The 17,343-nt window shown below is 58.1% G+C and overlaps 1 protein-coding gene across 1 annotated transcript in view; it reads right to left on the bottom strand.

The window, feature by feature from the left end:
* DNAH1 (dynein axonemal heavy chain 1) overlaps positions 1-17,343 on the bottom strand; it is a 76,392-nt gene that overhangs the window by 25,565 nt on the left and 33,484 nt on the right. Inside the window, exons 17-38 of the mRNA XM_027587893.1 lie at positions 17,089-17,230; positions 16,484-16,639; positions 15,898-16,096; positions 15,564-15,817; positions 14,781-14,993; positions 13,112-13,276; positions 11,869-11,990; positions 11,663-11,768; positions 10,979-11,158; positions 10,233-10,373; positions 9,464-9,627; positions 9,165-9,278; positions 8,499-8,687; positions 8,104-8,209; positions 7,303-7,416; positions 6,712-6,861; positions 5,468-5,554; positions 5,171-5,357; positions 2,735-2,826; positions 2,382-2,536; positions 1,080-1,257; positions 90-284 (exon numbers count right to left, since the gene is read on the bottom strand). Coding sequence (XP_027443694.1) covers positions 90-284; positions 1,080-1,257; positions 2,382-2,536; positions 2,735-2,826; positions 5,171-5,357; positions 5,468-5,554; positions 6,712-6,861; positions 7,303-7,416; positions 8,104-8,209; positions 8,499-8,687; positions 9,165-9,278; positions 9,464-9,627; positions 10,233-10,373; positions 10,979-11,158; positions 11,663-11,768; positions 11,869-11,990; positions 13,112-13,276; positions 14,781-14,993; positions 15,564-15,817; positions 15,898-16,096; positions 16,484-16,639; positions 17,089-17,230 — 3,409 coding nt within the window. The remainder of the gene's footprint in view (positions 1-89; positions 285-1,079; positions 1,258-2,381; positions 2,537-2,734; positions 2,827-5,170; positions 5,358-5,467; positions 5,555-6,711; positions 6,862-7,302; positions 7,417-8,103; positions 8,210-8,498; positions 8,688-9,164; positions 9,279-9,463; positions 9,628-10,232; positions 10,374-10,978; positions 11,159-11,662; positions 11,769-11,868; positions 11,991-13,111; positions 13,277-14,780; positions 14,994-15,563; positions 15,818-15,897; positions 16,097-16,483; positions 16,640-17,088; positions 17,231-17,343) is intronic.

The following is a 17,343-nucleotide window of genomic DNA, read 5'->3' as shown; positions in this document are numbered from 1 at the left end:
CTACAGGGGATGAGTACCTGGCTCCTGTGGCTGGTGGCCATAGCGCCCTGCTGCCCCACCTGAGCCGGGCAAACGGTGGCCTCACTTACCTCCAGGAAACGGACAAAGAGAGACTTCAACTGCTCCTCATAGGGCTTGAATAAGTCAGGGAGCCTCCTTAGCCAGCACTCAACAAAGGGCATGAGCCCCAGGATGCTGGGCTCCAGGTACACCATGCCACAGCGGGACACTGTGGCTGGGGAGGCCACTGCCAGGTCCTGCACCTCGAACATCATGGTCATTGCCTGACACCAAGAGGAACCATGTGAGTGGGCCAGCCGCCAGTTCCTAGGGCCAGGAAAAGGGCTGCAGAGCCACGGGGAGGGGTTGCCCATCCTGCAACTGTGGGCATGCTGTGGGACAAGCTGTGGACCAGAAGCAGTAGTGGGCTGGAGGAGCCTCAGGAACCCCTTGGTCTTCAGTTAACATAACTCTCCTTGGGGCCAGGAGGAGAACAAAAGTCAGGAGATTCCTGACTGCTCTCTGGCCAGCCTAGGACCAGGGCATTTTGGGGGTCCCTGGAGCTATCTGATGAGAGCTGTATGCTATGCTGCAGAACTTCCAGGTGGTCTCAGAAGGGCTTGAGATCGGTTCAGTGTAGCCACCACGAACGGCTCTAATACCAGGTGACAGCCCTCCTTGCCTGAGAACAGCACCTCACACACCAGGCAGGTGGCCCTGGGGCCAGGTATGTACCGTCTATCTCCCAGACTCCTGGCACATTGCTAAGATGTCTGCTAGGTCTGGGCCCAGACTGGGCCCACATGGCTGCAAGTGGGCCTGGGAGGCACGAGGCAGAGTCAGCCAGAGAGCAGTGGGTGGTCGTCCCCGACCTGGACCCAGCACATCCCACAATGTGGTCTGCAGAAGGGCAGTCCTGGGCAGCCACCCCCAACATGGCCAAGGTGTGGGAGCTTGGGGATGGCCTGGGATGCAGCCATGGCCCGGAGAAGGAGAGGGATGAGGCTGGCCAGCATACTGTGGCCCTCAGGGCCACTCAGCTGCAGAGGAGAGCTGGGAAGGCAGACAGGTAGACAGACCTCTGTGAGCTTGATGATCTCTCCAGAACTGAGGCACAGCTTCTTGTTGTCGTCCAGCACCGTGTTCATGTTCTCTATCCAGACAGCGTCCACCGGCCCATCGAACATGTACCACTTCTTGTTGGTGTCGGAGGCAATGGCCCCCACCCGGATGAGGGAGGGGAAAATCCCGTCTGTCCTGCAGCCATCAGGGGGAGGGGGAGACAGGGCAGCACACTGCTGGCTCCCAGGGAAACCTGGCTGCTGGTCTGGCCCTGCTCTGCTGGGGTTTTTCTCTTAATATCTTCATTCATTTAAGAACAATAATGGGGAAAATGGGACTTTTTGGTGTAACATGGTGTTATAAAAATGTGTGTTTACATTCCTTCTCTGCCGAATCTCCACTAAAGTTATATTACAGGAAGATAAAAGATGGCATCCTGGGGAAAAGAAACGAAATGGGGGAGGAGGCAACAGCAGAAATGGGGGTTCACACAGTTCTGGGAGACGGGAGGAGGAGAAGGGGAAAAGGACCTAGCAGAGAAAGCAAGGGATGGGTCATGAGATGCATCCAGTCCTGCCACAGAACCCAGGAAGGCTCAGGCTTCAGAGGCACCAAGTGCCTGGGAAAGTGGTGGGTAGGGGAACATTTTTCTGGTCTGATCCCCAGGACCCCCACCCACGCACGCAGCAGCCTGGAGTGGGTGTAGATGAGACCCTTCACCAGAAACAGGGAAGTAGGCCAGAGTCACATTCGGAAAGATGGGTGACTGCCCCTCTCCAGTGTCCACACCCCAGAACACTGGAGCCAAGAAGAAACCCCCCGCAAAAACTGGACACTTCCCCAGAGAAGCAGAATGGCCCCAGAGAAAATCCTCCCACATGCTGATGTCTGGAGGGTCTCCACCTCGTTGTCCTTCTCCAGCTCAGCGAGCACACTCTCCCTGATACGCACATGTCCTCCTGGGGGTGGAGGCCCTGAGAGGGAGCACCAGCCCTCTGGGGTCATGACAGCAGGCAACATTTACTGAGAACTTGGTATGTGCCACGCTGTCCAGACATCTTCCTTATATCAAGCTCGTTGTCTCCTTACCATAATCATGGCGCCATTATTATTCCCACTTTGCAGATGACGGCACCAAGGCCCGGCGGGGAGGAAGGTCACTCAGCAAGGAAGTGCGGTGGTGAGTAGAGTCCCAGGCATTGGGCTCTAGAGCCTGAGCTCCTGACCTCCCACTGGGCTAGGGGAGGGAGGCCCATGGCCCACAGCCCCCAGAGGTCTGGGCGCAGGGTCGTCCCTGGAGAGGGGCTGGGACCACTCACCACTCATGGGTGAGCAGGTCAAATTCTCCATACAGCTGGCCCATTGTGATGGACTTGGGGTTCAGCACATAGTAGTTGACAGCCTCATACACGCCACCACTGATGGACGGCTGTCCTTTCAGCAAGGTCATGGCAGCTGCCAGGACTCTGTAACACTGGGGGGTCAGCCACCCAAGAGTGAGCCTCCTGGCTCTCCAGAGCACAGGGCTGGAGTGGACTGCAGGCCACAGGGGGCAGGCGGGGTACTCTAGAGGCTACAGAGGTACAAATGGGGCCCAAGACCCCTGCTGAGGCCCCACCCAGCCCTCGGGCCCCTGCCTGGGTAGTGAATTGCCTGGCTTGGCTCCACTTACGTTGCTCTTGCCAGAACCGGTGGGCCCCACAAGCATGAGGCCGTGCCGCACCACCGTGGTCTCGTAGAGCTGGATGCACTTGGTCAGGAAGCCTGGAGGGACAAGGCAGTGGAGCGCGGGGGCAGAGCATGGGCTTGGGTCCTGGCTCTGCCACTAGCTTGCTGGGCCACCTCAGGTGGGTCACCCTGAGCCTCAGTTTCCTCATCTAGGAAATGCAGCTGGTGATATACCTACCTCATAGGTGGGAGCAGGTGAAGCCCTAAGTGCAGGGATGGACACAAAGTAGGCACACTCTGCGAATGGCAGCCATGATTGCCACCATGACTATTATTCCCTACCATGCGTTGGTCAGGTGTCCAACTGGCACAGATCTGCTCAGTGTCAGCTGTCACAGGCCCCAGAAGCAACTCCAGCCCCAAAGCCTCCCCCTGGCCTGCTGAAAGCACTACCCTGAGGAAATGGTGGCCAATACATGGCAAAATCCCAGGGACAAAATTGGAGCGTCAGTCAGGAGCTGCGACTGACCAGGGACAGCTGCCCGCTGTAGGCAGAGGGCCAGACCCACACAGGTAGGGAATGAGCGTCTCACTTTGGCTCAAGAGCGGCTTGGGGAGCTGGCAGGGGGAGTCGTAGCCCTGCATGTCTGGGAGGCCCTGCTAATGGGACAAGAGCCAAATATTCAGTGCTAGCTAAGCTGACCCAAGGCCATGAAGGAGATTTTGAGGCTTCATCCGACAAGCCCGCTGGGACCTGGCTGGCAGGAAGTGGCATCAGAGCTCCATGTGGAATGAAGGACAATGGAGGGCGTGGGGGACAGACCTCGCACCAAGGAGCACACCAGGCCCCAGAGGAGGGCCCCGTGTAGCCAGGGTGGCCTCGTGGCCAGGTGTGACTTCCGGGAGGAGCGTTGCCCAACTCCACAAAGGATTGGCAGGGAGGCTCTTAGGAGGAGAGGAAAGGTCCCCCGGCCTAGGGACGGGAGGACCAGAGCTGGAGCTGCGTGGCTGCGCAGTGGCTGCGTTGAGACCCCCGCCTTCTATCAGGAAAGAGGGTTGGGGTCAGAGGGAGACCGAGGGTGGCATCCCCCAGAGTTCTTCTATCAGTGCCGCGGCCTTTATAACAAGCTGGTTCAAGAAAGGCCCAAACGTTCTTTAGCCCAACAACACCAGGGCTGTGTTCCACGGGGACTGTGAGCAAGTCCTAGATGAGAGCAATATGCTTTGATCCAAAAGAGGACAGTATGGGCTGGAGTGTGGTGGGGCAGGAGGCATGGGCAGGCCATAGCTCACCACTTCCCCCAGTGATGGCATCAAACCCCATTGCTGCCCCAGGCAGGTAAGGATGGGGTAGAGGAGAGCCTATATTGGGGAGGAGCAAGGCCCAAGAGGGGCCCACAAGGTGAGGGGGGTAAGCAGGGGGTCTCAGGGAGGTGACAGGATCTGCTTCCCTACTATAAAATGTTCAGCAAAAGATACATTAGTCTCTGCCCCTTGTTCCTGATACAGAGCTCCTCAAACCATTGTTAAGCAGGATGCTAGGAGAATCTTCTTTTCTGACACTTAGTCTTTGACCCTGGTTCCTGACACAGAGCTCCTAAGACCTTTATTATTTCCTGAGTGCTAGGAATGTCTTTTGTTCTAATGAGGCACCTCTTGGTTTGGGCTCCTGGGAGCAGGCTGGTCACCAGGAAGACCAAACCATGGTTAGACGTTTAGAACTTTTGGGCTCACTCTCCCACTCTCCAGAGAGGGCAGAGGGGCTGGAAGTGGATAATAATTGATAATAATTTATCATGCCTACCTGATGAAGGCTCCATAAAAATCCCCAAAGCATGGGGTTTAGAGAGCTTCCTGGTGGATGAACACATCCATGTGCTGGGAGGGTGGTTCACCCCAAACTCCAAGGGGTAGACCTCAGCCTATGTATCTCTGCATCTGGCAGTTCATCTGTATCCTTTCTCATATCCTTTATTATATAATAAGTAGTAAATGTGTTTCCCTGAGTTCTGTGAGCTGTTCTAGCAAATGATCAAACCTAAGGAGGGGGTCATGGGAACCTCTGATTTGTAGCCATGCTGCCAAAAAGTTGTGGGTAACCTGGGGACCCACTACTTGTGACTACTTGTGACTTGTGACTCCGCTTAGTGTCAGAACTGAGCTGAATTGCGGGACAGCCAGTGGAGAATTGGTGTCGGAGAACCTGTTGGTGTGGGAAAACTCCCACGTCTGGTGACAGAGGCATGAGTGGGAGAGAGGGCTTTCTCCTACACATCTGTCACCTGCCCTACCCTGGGGACTGCCTGGCGAGGGCCCCAGCCTGCCACACACTTGGCCAGGTGTGAGCGACCCTGAGGCGGCACTGCCCCGATTCTGCGCCCCTGCGCTGGATCCCGGGGTGGCTACTCCAGGACTTCAAGGGCAGAGGCCAGCGGCTCACCGTCCACATCCTTAAGGTTGCTGTTCTCACAGGCCTTGCGAATGGCCTTGTCCAGGATGCCGTAGTCAGTCTCCTCCTCCTTGATGGTGGGGAACAGATCTGATACGATCCCAGAGAAGAGCTTGAGGTCCTCTTGCAGGAACTTGGGCACATTCACATCTCGGATGGCCCGGAGGCATATCAGTTCCTGTAGCAGAGGCCGGTGGAGCCTTCAGGGGACCCGGGTCAGACATGCCTTCGGTCCCTCTGGGGCCCTCCTGTAGTCCCGCTCCCCCGGCTCCTCTAGATGGAGCTCACCTCATCCATACTGGGGTTTTCTCGCTTGAGGTTCCCGGCAGCCGAGATCACGGTCTTCACAGCTCTCATCCCGAAGTCATAATGATCCTGTCACCACGGCACAGGAGGGGCGGGTGGGCCCTGTGCCTTAGGGGGCCACTGCCTGGAACACTCTGCCTCCCGGCCTGGTACCTGGCCCTCACCCAGCTGGAAACTACAAGGTCACACCTCCTGCAGGCTCCAGCCTGAGCCAGGTGTCCTCATTGTATGCCTCCGGCACCTTCTCCTTACCATCCCAGCGGCCCTCTCCCTTCCCCGGCCTACCTAGTCCGCATCCCCTGCTTGACTCTTGAACCCTGTGGGTGAGGACTCTCTGCGGGTCTGACCCTGGCAGAGTCCTGCGGTCTCAGCACTGTACCAGGGGCAGGGACATACTCGGGTTTGTTCAAAACATTAAAGAAGGAGTTCCCGCCAGTGCAAAGGCAGGGATGGCCCGGAGGGCCTTTGAGCTTCCTTCTAACATTGTCTCAATGTCTCTCCAGACCCACCCTTTCAGCCATACCACTGTGGCTTTTCCCTTCTTTGCTGCTGGTTCTGTTTCTCTCCTATTATATAGCAGGTGTGTTGGAAATGGTTAAATTTTTATCATTTTCCCCCAAGGGCCAGACCATGAGAGCTACATCTGGACCTGACCCACAGACCAGCACACTTCTCAGAAGTCCTGGACTTGGAGCAGGATGAAGTGACTGGGCTAGATTGTGACTGGGGGGGGCGGTGCGTGCCCACATAGCCAAAGGCAGCATGGTTTCCCCCTGGCCACAAAGATTGGTGTTCATGCAGGAGCAGGTCATGCAGAGAGGGCCCATTAGGACGACACCGGGGACTTCTTCTAGAACTTAGCGTGTAAGCCTAGAGCTAGGCTCATCTCTGCCACTGCAGAGGGGAAAGCCTGCCTGGAGACGGGAGCCAAACAGGGAAGCTTAGCCAGCAGTGCTGGGGTCTGTACCAATGGCGGCTGCCCCCGGAAGCTGGGCTCAGCACGCTGAGTGGAAGGCCCACAGTGTGTGGGGCTGCTGTCCTGCTCTGGTCCCACAAGACTCAGTGTGCTCGCTCCTCAGCCCTGGGTTGTGTGGCTCTTGGTCTCCTAACGCTTGACCCAACTAGCCCTCAGCTGAGGAGTGGGGATGTAATTCCTATCTCATGGGGCTCACAGAGGGCAGACGGTGGCTCTCACACCCTGGAACCTGGTGGAGGCAGGGCCTCACCTGCGAGCTGAGCTGCTCAGAAGACAGCTTGAAGGTGGTTGTGATCTTCTTGGCCAGCACATTGGCCTCATTGAAGCCAAAGGAGTAGAGGGAGATCTCTGCGATCATGGCGTAATCCGGAACCATCATGGCCACAGGCCGGAAGAGCGCCTGGGGCATGGGGCACCTGTGTGAATGGAAAGGCAGGCCTCCCCTCCCAGAGCCCCACCGACTCTCTGGACCTCACCGTCCCCAGTGGTCCTCAGGCCTCGGAAGGCAGGCTCACTGCCCTCCTGCCCCACCGATGCTTGGATTCCCCTCTGCGCCTCACCCGCCATGGCTGAGGCTGCTTATCCTCCCTTGTGGCTGGACAGCTCTTCCGTTAGAATCCGGTCCTTCGTGATGACCTGAACCCGCCCCCTGACTTCTCCCAAGCCTGAGGACCAGCCTGGGGCCTCCTGTCCATGGCTGGGGGTGGGTCTCAGGACCCCCAGGCAGGAGGGTTGCCCCGGGGAATCCTTGTATAAGCGCTTAAGCACCTCTGAGGCCACAGCCTCCCGGGCTTTCCAGTACCCTGGGAAGCCCCTTGGGCCGCCCGGTGCCTGAACTCGCCTTCAGGTTATCCGGCAGCTCGGTACGGCCAGCGTATCCTGGGTTCATGGTGATAAACACCGCACAGGATGGCACAAGTGGGATCTCGACGCCTTCAAACATGAAGCGTTCTACCTACGGGGGGAAGGGGTTCGACTCACTCGCCTCCTCTCTGGATAGGCCCCTTGTCCCTGTGGAAGCCCTGTCCTGGCTAGAGCTGCTCAGCCCAGGAGAGAGGCTTGGCTCCTCTCTCAGGATCTGGCCTAAGACCTCGGGTCCTGGGGGGCACCGGTGGCCTCCGAGGTCCTGGATCCCTGAGGTCTTCACGCATCTCCTGCTACCCACACCCTCCCCCCAGCTCCTGACACTGGATCTCCCGGACTTGGGCAGCTCAGCTCTGACTAGGACCCAGAGCCCTACTGGGGTGGGGTGGGGCTCCTGCCAGCCTCCCAGCTCTTGTCTCCGGGAGGAGACCTCTGGCCCCTCTGAATGAGGCTACAGAAAGGACAAATGGCTGGAGCTTCCCATAAGGGTCAGGATGTAGGAGGGATCCCTTCATCCACAGCAGCTTGGCCTGGAAGTTGCCCCCAGAGTGGGGCAGGGACATGGGGCTCCCTGACCGGCTACAAAAGCCCCTTAGGGACAGTCCCACATGGGGGAGTGGGACTGCCCGGCCCCCTGCGGGACGAGAGTCTGGGCTCAGGGCAGGCCCGAGTGCCCGGCTTTTGACGCCGCCAGCATGGGGAGCCCGCAGCTGCGTGGGCATGCTGGGGACAGCTGACATGATGTGATGGTAACCAGGAGGGGCACCCTGATGCTCACCCGCTGTTGCTGAGCCTTCTGGATGGTGGTGATCTGCTGTGCCACCACCGACAGCACCTCAACATCAATGCGGTTGAACTCATCGAAGCAGGCCCAGGCCCCAGCACTAAGTGAGGTAAGGACAGTCGGGGGGTATGAGTTCGGAGCCCACCTGACACCTCCGAGGGCCCCCTGTGACTCTGCTGGGAGGAAGCCTCCAATGGCCATCTTGGCCAGCTCAGCAATATTCCCACCACCCACCACCCCACCCCAGTGCCCACCAGGGGCTGAGCCTTTGAGTAACTACTATTCCCTCCTGTCCCCTCCACCATCCTCTGAGGCTCCTTTTAGGCAGTGTCCCTGGGAGAGGTCAGCCTTCCTGCCCTGCCCCGTGCCACCCTCATACGCTTCCTCACCTGGCCAGGCCCTTGAAGAACTTGCCCATGGCCATGAAGTCGAGCTGGTCAGAGCAGTTGAACACCACAGTCTGGATGGCCAAGGCCTTGCCCAGGTCTTTGGTGGTCTCAGTTTTCCCTGTGCCAGCCGGGCCAGCTGGGGCGCCCCCAAACTTGAGGTGCAGGGCCCCGGTCAGAGTCAGGTAGCACCTGTAGGAGTGAGAGGAGGTAGGCATGGGCCACGCTCCTTCCTCAGGATTCCCGGAGACTTAGGGAGTGGTTCACTTTATAAAGGGGCTGCCTGTTCTTTCTCCCAAGTCAATTCCTCTGGTACCCTGAAAGGCAGCTTTGACTGATGGAACTAGTAAAGCTCATACCCTTGAGATGCTTCCTGAGTGCCATGTGTGTGCTAAAAGCTTTACACCTCGGTGCATGAAATTCTCATAACCACCCTGAGGAGGCTGCAGAGGAAACTGGGGCACAGAGGGTCAAGTCAGCTGTCCAAGATCGCCCAGGAGAGGGACAGAACTGGTTTTGAACTGGAAGCCCATGCTCCTAACCCTGCATTGTTTTAATGGACCGGCCCAGCATGGACTCACTGGGCCTCATGGTCCCCAGGCTCTTGCGCCAGCCAGAGCTAGAGGGACGGTGCCAGGGCAGGAGGGTACGTGGGAGGGAGATGCTCACCTGTCGGTCAGAGGCGTGATCACAAGCCTCCCGCTGTTTCCCAGGTACTCATAGCCGTAGATGAACTCAGCATTCACAGCCCGGATGTACAGGTTGTTATTTGTCCAGTAGTACCTGGCATTGCAGGGAGATAGGTTCCCGGACCATGGGGACCATGGGCCACTGGATAGGGCATGTAGCCGAGGAGAGGTGGGGAAGGAAGGCATCAAGGCAAGCTTGTCCCAGGGCCTACTGGAGACTGACTCTCCACCCTGCCCTGGCCGTGGACATGACCAGGCCAGGGGCTCCTGCATCCTCACCTCAGCTGCGAGATCCACTCAAAGTCGTTCACGCTGACTATGTTCTCCTGGATCAGCTTGCTCACCACATCCTTGGCATGGACCTCAATGACAATTAGAGCTGACAACACGGCCCGTTGCATGCGGGACAGCTTCCCCCGCACCAGGGCCACCAGGTCACTGAGCTGTGGGAGCAGGGGGGACACTGTCACATACTGGCATGATCGAGCTAGGCAGGCTTCCCCTCCCGTGCACAGATGGTGGGCTTCTCCCAGAAACAACCTCTCTATTGTGGGGGCTCCTGGTGATCTAGGATGGGAAGGGGTGCAGAATGAGGCAGGGGGAGGGTGGGCAGGGCATGGGTCACACGAGAAGTTTGGCAGGAAAGCAAATAAAAACAGAGGCACATGCATGGCATCTGCCTCCCTATAGCATGCGGAGACTTGTGAGCCTTCAGGAGGCAGGAGGTGGAGCCTGGCAAGGAGCTTGAGGAAGGCGTGTGGTGAGGAGCCGGGGCACAGAGCAAGGACAGCCCATGAGACAGTGCAGGAGGGCCCCAGACGTGTGGCTCCCTCACTGACCACTGGGAGAGGGGCACCTGCCTGGCCTCAGAGCTCTCCTCAGACCACCAGACCCTCCCACGGGTGGCAGGTTGTGAGACACTCATCTCAGGAGTGTCTGACCTATTGCTCTTGGATCTAACTCCAAGCCCCTTCCAGGATCAATATAGGGAAACCCCCCCGGAGGGAGCAGTTTCTCCCAGGGTGTGGGGTGGATGGGGGGAGCAGACCTGCCGGGCCAGCTGGGGGAACAGCTGGTTACTGAGGTTACCGGCCCCCAGAGCCTCTGCCACCTCCATGGTCCAGTAGGTCTGGCACCCGGCGATGGTCACCTGGCCAGGCCACTTTAGAACCCACTGGGTCCTGGGCATCTAGAAAGATAACACAGGTAGGGCTGACCCAGGCCAGCAGCTAGCCCTGACCTTGCATCCTCTTTTTTGCTTAAACTTCTTCTGTGTTTCTGGGCCCAAGTAGTTAATTCCGCCTCAGAAGGAGAGAAGCCATTACGCTCTGGGCCTCTGGGGTTTGGGCCAAGTCCTCACTTCCTCAGCAGAGGAGACCTTGAAGCAGAGGGATGGGAGCCTAGGATCAGGGAACACAGTCCTGGGTTCACTCCACTTTCAAATCACATGCCTTTGGGCAGAAAGCATCTCTGAACTAACCCACAGGTGAGCTGCTGACCATGGACTAAGAGGGGTGCTGTGGGGGAGGCCCTGCGCCGGGCCAGGCTCACAATGAGTGCTTAAAACACAACCACAGTAGCTGGCCATTATCAGGGGCACGTCTCACTTTTGGGAACGTTTTCAGATTCCTCCTCCAGTGGCCCCAAGGACCACCTGCCCCCAGAGATCCTGTGGCTGGCTCACTGAGAGCAGCAGGGTCAAGGCAGAGCCTGAGGACGAGGCAGGCAGGCAGGCGGCTGTGTGAGAGAGCAGGGGGTCTCTGAGGCTGTGTTGGGATGGGAGGCACGGCTCACCGTGGGGTAGGCCTTGATGGCTCTCTCGATGATGTCCCGCACGCTGGCCTTCATGCTGCGCTCCACCTCCCGCAGCCAGTCCTCCACATTGCTGGACGGGTAGATGGAGAATGACAGCTGCACCTCTTCACCCTCCGCCGAGTACATGTGTGTGATCTCCAGGTCCTCCTGGAATTGCAGCTGTGGGCAGGGGAGGAGTGAGAGCAGCCTTACCCCATGTGTGCCCGGAGGCCCCGTGCGCCCCAGCCCCAGGGCTGGCCCTGCCCCCGCGACTGCGCGCCCCCGACTGCACGTGGGTCTGCCTTGTCCCCAGCCGCGGCCCAGCCCACCTGGGGAAGGAAGTTAAGCCTGCCCTGCTCGTCCCCCTCCCCCACAGGTCTGTATGGACTCCCTTGTAGATGAAGAGGAGGATGAGGTGATTCAGGAGCCCCTGCTTCCTGCGTTTCTCGGGTCTCGGCCCAGCAGGCACCTCAGTGCCCTGGCAGGGGTGGGGGGGCAGGACGCCACTGAGCTGGGGGTTCTACAGCTGCCCTTCCTCCCACAGGCCCCGGCTGTCGCCAAGGGCCGGGAATCTCACAGGCCACCTCAGCTCCTGCTAAAAGGACTTGGGGCCAGAAAAGAGCTATCCTCCCTGGAAAGGTGCCCCAGAGCTCCCGGGCCTGAACCCCAGGCCCAGTTACCCACCCGGGCGATGTTCTCGAAGCACTTGCGCAGGTGGGGCTGCACGGCCGTGGGGTCCTTTGTCTGGGACAGAATCTCGAGTAGTTCGTCATCTGACAGGAAGTAGAATCTGCCAGGGGAACAGGAGTGAGGGAGTGGGTCAGGCAGCCTCACACCCCAGCCCCGCGGGCAGACACCTACAGAATGGGCATGGGCCAGGTGGTGCCCACCTGGGGAAGGCACCCCGCTTGGTCTCCAAGTACTCGCTGAGGCCCTTCTGCACCATGTCCAGCAACTTGTTGCAGTCCCGCAGGCTGTCCAGCAGCCTCTGGTCAGAGCACACATTGATTACCTGCATGGCCCAGGCCAGAGAGTGGAAGTGAGCACGGTCAAACTGGGAGGCAGCAAGGTGGGCTCAGAGGGCACCCATGCTGGCCAGAGACCCCAGTAGGACCTGGGAAGAAGAGAGGGCAGGAAAATGGCCCTGAGCCAGGGCCCACATCCATCACCCCTATCAATCCACAGGAAATAGTCCATGGTAAAAAAATATTAGGGTTAGGGGCACCTGGGTGGCTCAGTCAGTTAAGCATCGGCCTTTGGCTCAGGTCATGATCCCAGGGTCCTGGGATTGGAGCCCTGTGTCAGGCTCCATGCTCAGCGGGGAGCCTGCTTCTCCCTCTCCCTCTGCCCCTTCCCCCCACTCATGCTCTCTCTTTTTCTCTAATAAATAAATAAAATCTTTTTAAAAAATTAGGGTTAAACAAAGCCAAGGAATTTGATTTATTGTGGGCTTTGTCAGTGCCTTTAAAATCCTACGTAGGGGCGCCTGGGTGGCTCAGTCAACTGAACGTCCAACTCTTGGTTTTGGCTCAGGTCATGATTTCGGGGCCCTGGGATCAAGCCCTGCCTTCGGGCTCTGCACCCAGCATGGAGTCTGCTTCAGATTCTCTTTTCCCTTTTCCCTCTGTCCCCACCCCACCACGCTCTCTCTCTCTATATATATATACAATGAAATAAACAAATACAATCTCTAAAATCCTAAGAATGTAGGGGTGGCTCTGTCGGCTCAGTCGGTTAAGCGTCGGACTCTTGGTTTCGGCTCAGGTCGTGATCTCAGGGTCGTGAGACTGAGTCCCATGTCGGCGCCACGCTCAGCGCAGAGTCTCCTTGTCCCTCTCCCTCCCCCTCTGCTCCTCCCCTTGCTTACGCTCACTCTCTCTCTTTCAAATAAATACACAAAATCTTAAAAAAAAAAATCCTAATGTAGACCGTAAATCTTCAAGGGGAAAACCAGCTATTGTGTTTCTGAGGAATATCTCTCAAGACTGGGGAGTCCACTCAAAGGGACACAGGTCACGGACTTATCCTTCAGTCTTTCTTGTTCAGAGACAGAAGAGACCAGGAGGCTCCCAACAACGTGACCAGGGTCCTCAGCGGTCCCAGCTGCCCCCTCCTCTCCCCATGTGAGCTCGCCTCATGGTTCTCATAGGCATTCTTCATGATCTTCCTCCAGATCCGCTCCATTGTCTGGTAGCGCTTGCTCTCCACGGGCAACTGCCGATTGATGTCCTCAGAGCTGAAGATGGGCTCCAAGTAGAGCCAGGCCCGTTGACAGTTCAGCCACTCCTCCAGCACCTCCTGGGCAGGGCATGGACTGTCAGGGCCTGGGGTCCATGTTAGGTCCTATCCCCGCTGACCTGGATCTCTCACCCGACCGGAGTGTGGGACCGAGCACTGGACATCAGAGCCAACATCCACAGGGGGATTTCCAGATGACCCTGCCAGCCACTGCTCCAGGGAGCCAAGGCTGCACAGAGGCCCTGGCTTCCAGAGAAAGCCAGGGCTTTCCACAGGAAAGCTTTCGTCCCCCACAGGACACCCAAGCCTCCAGCAGAGCCAGGGGAGCCACCCTTCCCTATGAGAGATCCACCCTCACACCAGTGAGCCCTGCAGTCACAGAGGAAAGAGCCCAGTCCATGGAGGCCCAAACCAGTCCCCCTTCCTGGAAGGACTTTTGGGTTTATGACCCCAGGAGTCTCTGAGGTGTACTGGGATTTGAGCTTGAGATGCCTAAAATACTCTCTGAAACCTCAGTCCAAGATCAAGACACCTCCAAAACCAGCCGATTTCTCCTTCTACCTTCAAACTCCTCTCTACGGATTTATCTCTTTTCCCATCAATGCAAACTCATTCATTCGTTCATTCATTCATTCCCTTCCTCGAGAGATGTGTGCCTCAGCCAGTTTGTGCCAGGCCTGTGCTAGGCCCATGTGGACATCAGGAGAAACAGAGAAACAGGATGTGGTCCTGCACTTGAGATGCCCATAGCCCACGAAGCTGCCAGTTCTGCCTCCGAATCACCAAGGGCCCAGAATGTGTGATGGGCTTTGTAAGAGGCACCGAGGGCCACCTTGCTGGTAGGTGTGGGGGAGTCAGTGAGCGCTGCTGGATGCTGAGCCTTGGAGATGGCAGGAAGGAATGGAACTGCAGGTGGAGGGGGTGGTGTGAGCAAAGGAGGGAGACCCAGGGACAATGCTGACCAACTCAGACATCTCTGGGTGATCCAAGGAACGTATACATAAGCCCTCCTCACTCGGCTCCTGACCTTCACTGGAGGTTCCTGAGCAGCTCCCAGGAAGGTCCCAGGGAAGTGACTGTAAGAATCACACCAGTAGGCCTAACCCCCGGACTGTCCTCCAAGGCTCAGCAGACAGCCTTAAAGAGGGGCAGTCCCCAGTGGCCCAGCCCCTTCACCCCAAGCCAGCTTCAAATGAGAGAGGAATGGGAGGCTCAGAGCAGAGCAGATGGCACTGAGGAGCCTCAGGGCCTTGTTGTGTCCAGCCCAGAAAGTTCTGAGACTGGAGGTCTTAGTGGTCCCAAGACCAAGCATCTCATGCCCCTCCGCAGCCACAGCATCGGACCATACACGGCCCCACCCTCACATCCTGAATCGCCACTTCCGGTAGCCAAACCTCAGAGGTGGAGAGCCTCATACTAGACGCTCTGCTCTGAACGAGGGGCCTGTCAGAGATGGAGCAGCAGGGCCGACCGGGTAAGGCTCCTCCCCGCTTCGAGCCCCACCCAGACACCACCAAGGGCCTCCTCTGTGAGGGCTGGGGAGGAGGGAGGACAGTGAGCCCACCTGGGTCAGCTTCAGCTTGTTCTCCCAGGAGTTGATGCGCTGCTCGAAGGGCTTCTTGTAGGGTGAGAAGGCCATGCTCTGGGTCATGACAATGTGGTCGTCAAGCAGCTGTGAGGCCTCGTCCGGGCTCTTGAGGATATAGGTGTCTGTCTCCTTGTACGGCAGCACGTTGAACAGGATGGCTGACCACTCCTTCTCCATCTTGTCCAGTGCCTAGTGCGGGGGGCCAGTCAAGGCTGGGTCCCGGGAGGGAGCTACCACACGTGCTGTACGACCAGCACCGGACAGCAAAGAGCAGGCTCTGACCAGCCACGACCGTGGCCATCTGGCAAATAATCTCCGCTGGTCTGGTCACCAAATCCCCCGTGGGACCTTTTCTGAATTCAAGGTTGGCTGGTACTCACACACGTGCTGCCCAGGTACAGCATATGCACCTGTGTTGGGAGGCAACTAAGGTGCTGGTTAGAAGCTCTGGTCCCAGTTCTAGCCCTTACTGGCTATGTCACCCCAGACAGTTGCTGAACCTCTTTGAGCCTTAATGTATTCATCTGTTACATGAGGGTAATACTATCAGCTCCTTCCTGGGCCAAGAAGTACTTGAAAGGAGTAACTGAGTAATAACAGGGATGGTGAACATTGCGCCAAGCACTTTACATCCACAATTAATCCACCGAGTAGAATCCACCTCAACGCCTGAGCCTGGGGAACGACCCCAGGGGTGGGGCCCAGCAGTGTCCTCCTCTTAGGCCCTGGGGCTGGGTGGGCCTCCTGGTGGCCACCCACCTGCTCAATGGCATACTCCTTGCCAGCCACCTCGGCCACCTTGCTGATGCTCTCAATGTGGTCCTGCAGGTTCATCTCGAGGCAGCGAGTGAAGGTCAGGTTGGCCTTGGGCCGGACATTAATGTTGATCTCATTAGACAGCACCTCCCAGTGCCGGTTCCGCATGCCAGGGTTGCGCAGCCCCTGGATCAGCGGGATGTACGGCTTGAATTCCTCGATGCGGGCCCTGATGTCTAAGGCCACATCCTGGCAGGCTGCCGGGCAGGACAGGCAGGCATGAGAGGCAGCGAGCATGGGCAGGGAAAAGAGGGGACAGACTGGCTTGGCTGCCTACCTGGTATGTCCTTGAACTGCTTCACACACTTGTGCATGGTCTTGAAGGACTCAATGACATTCTTCTCCAGCTGCTCAGCGTCAATGGCTGACAGGGGGTCATTCATCCAACTCTCAGACCAACGCAGCCAGTCGGAGGCCGTGGTCCAGAGGTCTAGGTAGGGCTGGAACTCCTTCACCATCCTGGAGAGCTTGTCATACTGTAGGGGCAGACGAACCAGGGCTGTCTGGGGACGTTGCCCGGGCTCTCTGCGCACTGCTCCTTCTTGGGCCAGGTCCTCTCCCCCTCGTTCCTGGCTGCCCTCCCTGCTCCTGTCCCCACGAGCCCTGGCCTGGCCTCCCTTCCTCCTGCTGTGCACAGGCTCTGGGGCTCTGAGTGGCTCAGTGAGGCCTTCTGCCTGGTCCCAGCCAGTCTCCTTGCCCTGAGGGCCAGGACTGGGGAGTCCCTCTCTGCAGCCTGCTCAGTCCTACCCGCCAAATGCTGGGGCCCTGCCACCTGGGAGCTGGGTTCAGATATGACCACAAAGGCCACAGGCTCTTCCTCAAGCCCCGGGGCTTTGGGGCCAGCGTGCCCTCAGGAGGCCTACATTGGTGATGGGCAAGCCGAAGATGCGCTCGCGGTTATTATAGAGCATGGCCAGCTGCTGGCAGTCCTTCAGCTGCTTCTTGACCCGCCGCACCTCGTTGGCGATCTCGTGCGCTCGCACAATCTCCACATGGGTGGAGAAGCCAGCTACCACCAGCTGTTGGCCAAGGAGCAAGGGGTCAGAGGCCTCTGGGACCCCAACCGTGTGCATGCAACCCCATACACACCCCATACATGCCCAAGGTCCTCCCAGTTCTCAGGGCACTTTCTTCTCCTGGAGTAAGCAGGTCTCTCGCCCATCACAAGTAGGCTGACTGTCCCAGGGTGACATAGCAAGGTCACAGGGAAACCCAGTGCCCCGAACACTCTGCCCATTTTTTTTTTTTGCCCACTGGGGCTTGGAGGACACCATAGAAGAGTTGGGATTCTTTGTAACCCTGAATTTTCTGGAGCTTGCTGCCCAGGCACCCCTCCAGCCATGTGTTCATCCACCCACTAGTCCACCCACCAAACATCCCCACAGCCCCTCCTGCGTGCATGAAGCCAGGCCCGGCCCAGAGCCCATGGTGGGGTGTGAGGTATGGCAGAGCCCTGAACCAGCCCCACCTGCAGCCCCTCCAGCTTCTCCTGGAAGTTGCTCTGATCCATGATCTGGATTTTGTGGAACTTCTCCTCATCTTCTACGTGCTGCTGCCGTACCATCTCTATCTGCCCAAGGATCTTAGAAGGCCAGTTGCTGGCAGCCCACCTGGAGGGGGCAGGGGTGGGCATTGGGGGGGAAGGTTACAGGGGAAATTGTGGGGTGGCCCGGTCAGGCAGGGGCACCCAGGGTGAAGAGGAGAATGGGGGAATCCAGGCGGC

Source organism: Zalophus californianus, chromosome 1 (assembly GCF_009762305.2).
Source record: "Zalophus californianus isolate mZalCal1 chromosome 1, mZalCal1.pri.v2, whole genome shotgun sequence".
Lineage (NCBI taxonomy): Eukaryota > Metazoa > Chordata > Mammalia > Carnivora > Otariidae > Zalophus > Zalophus californianus.
The sequence above is the reverse complement of the archived record's forward strand: the minus strand, read 5'-3'. Positions and strand labels throughout refer to the sequence as shown.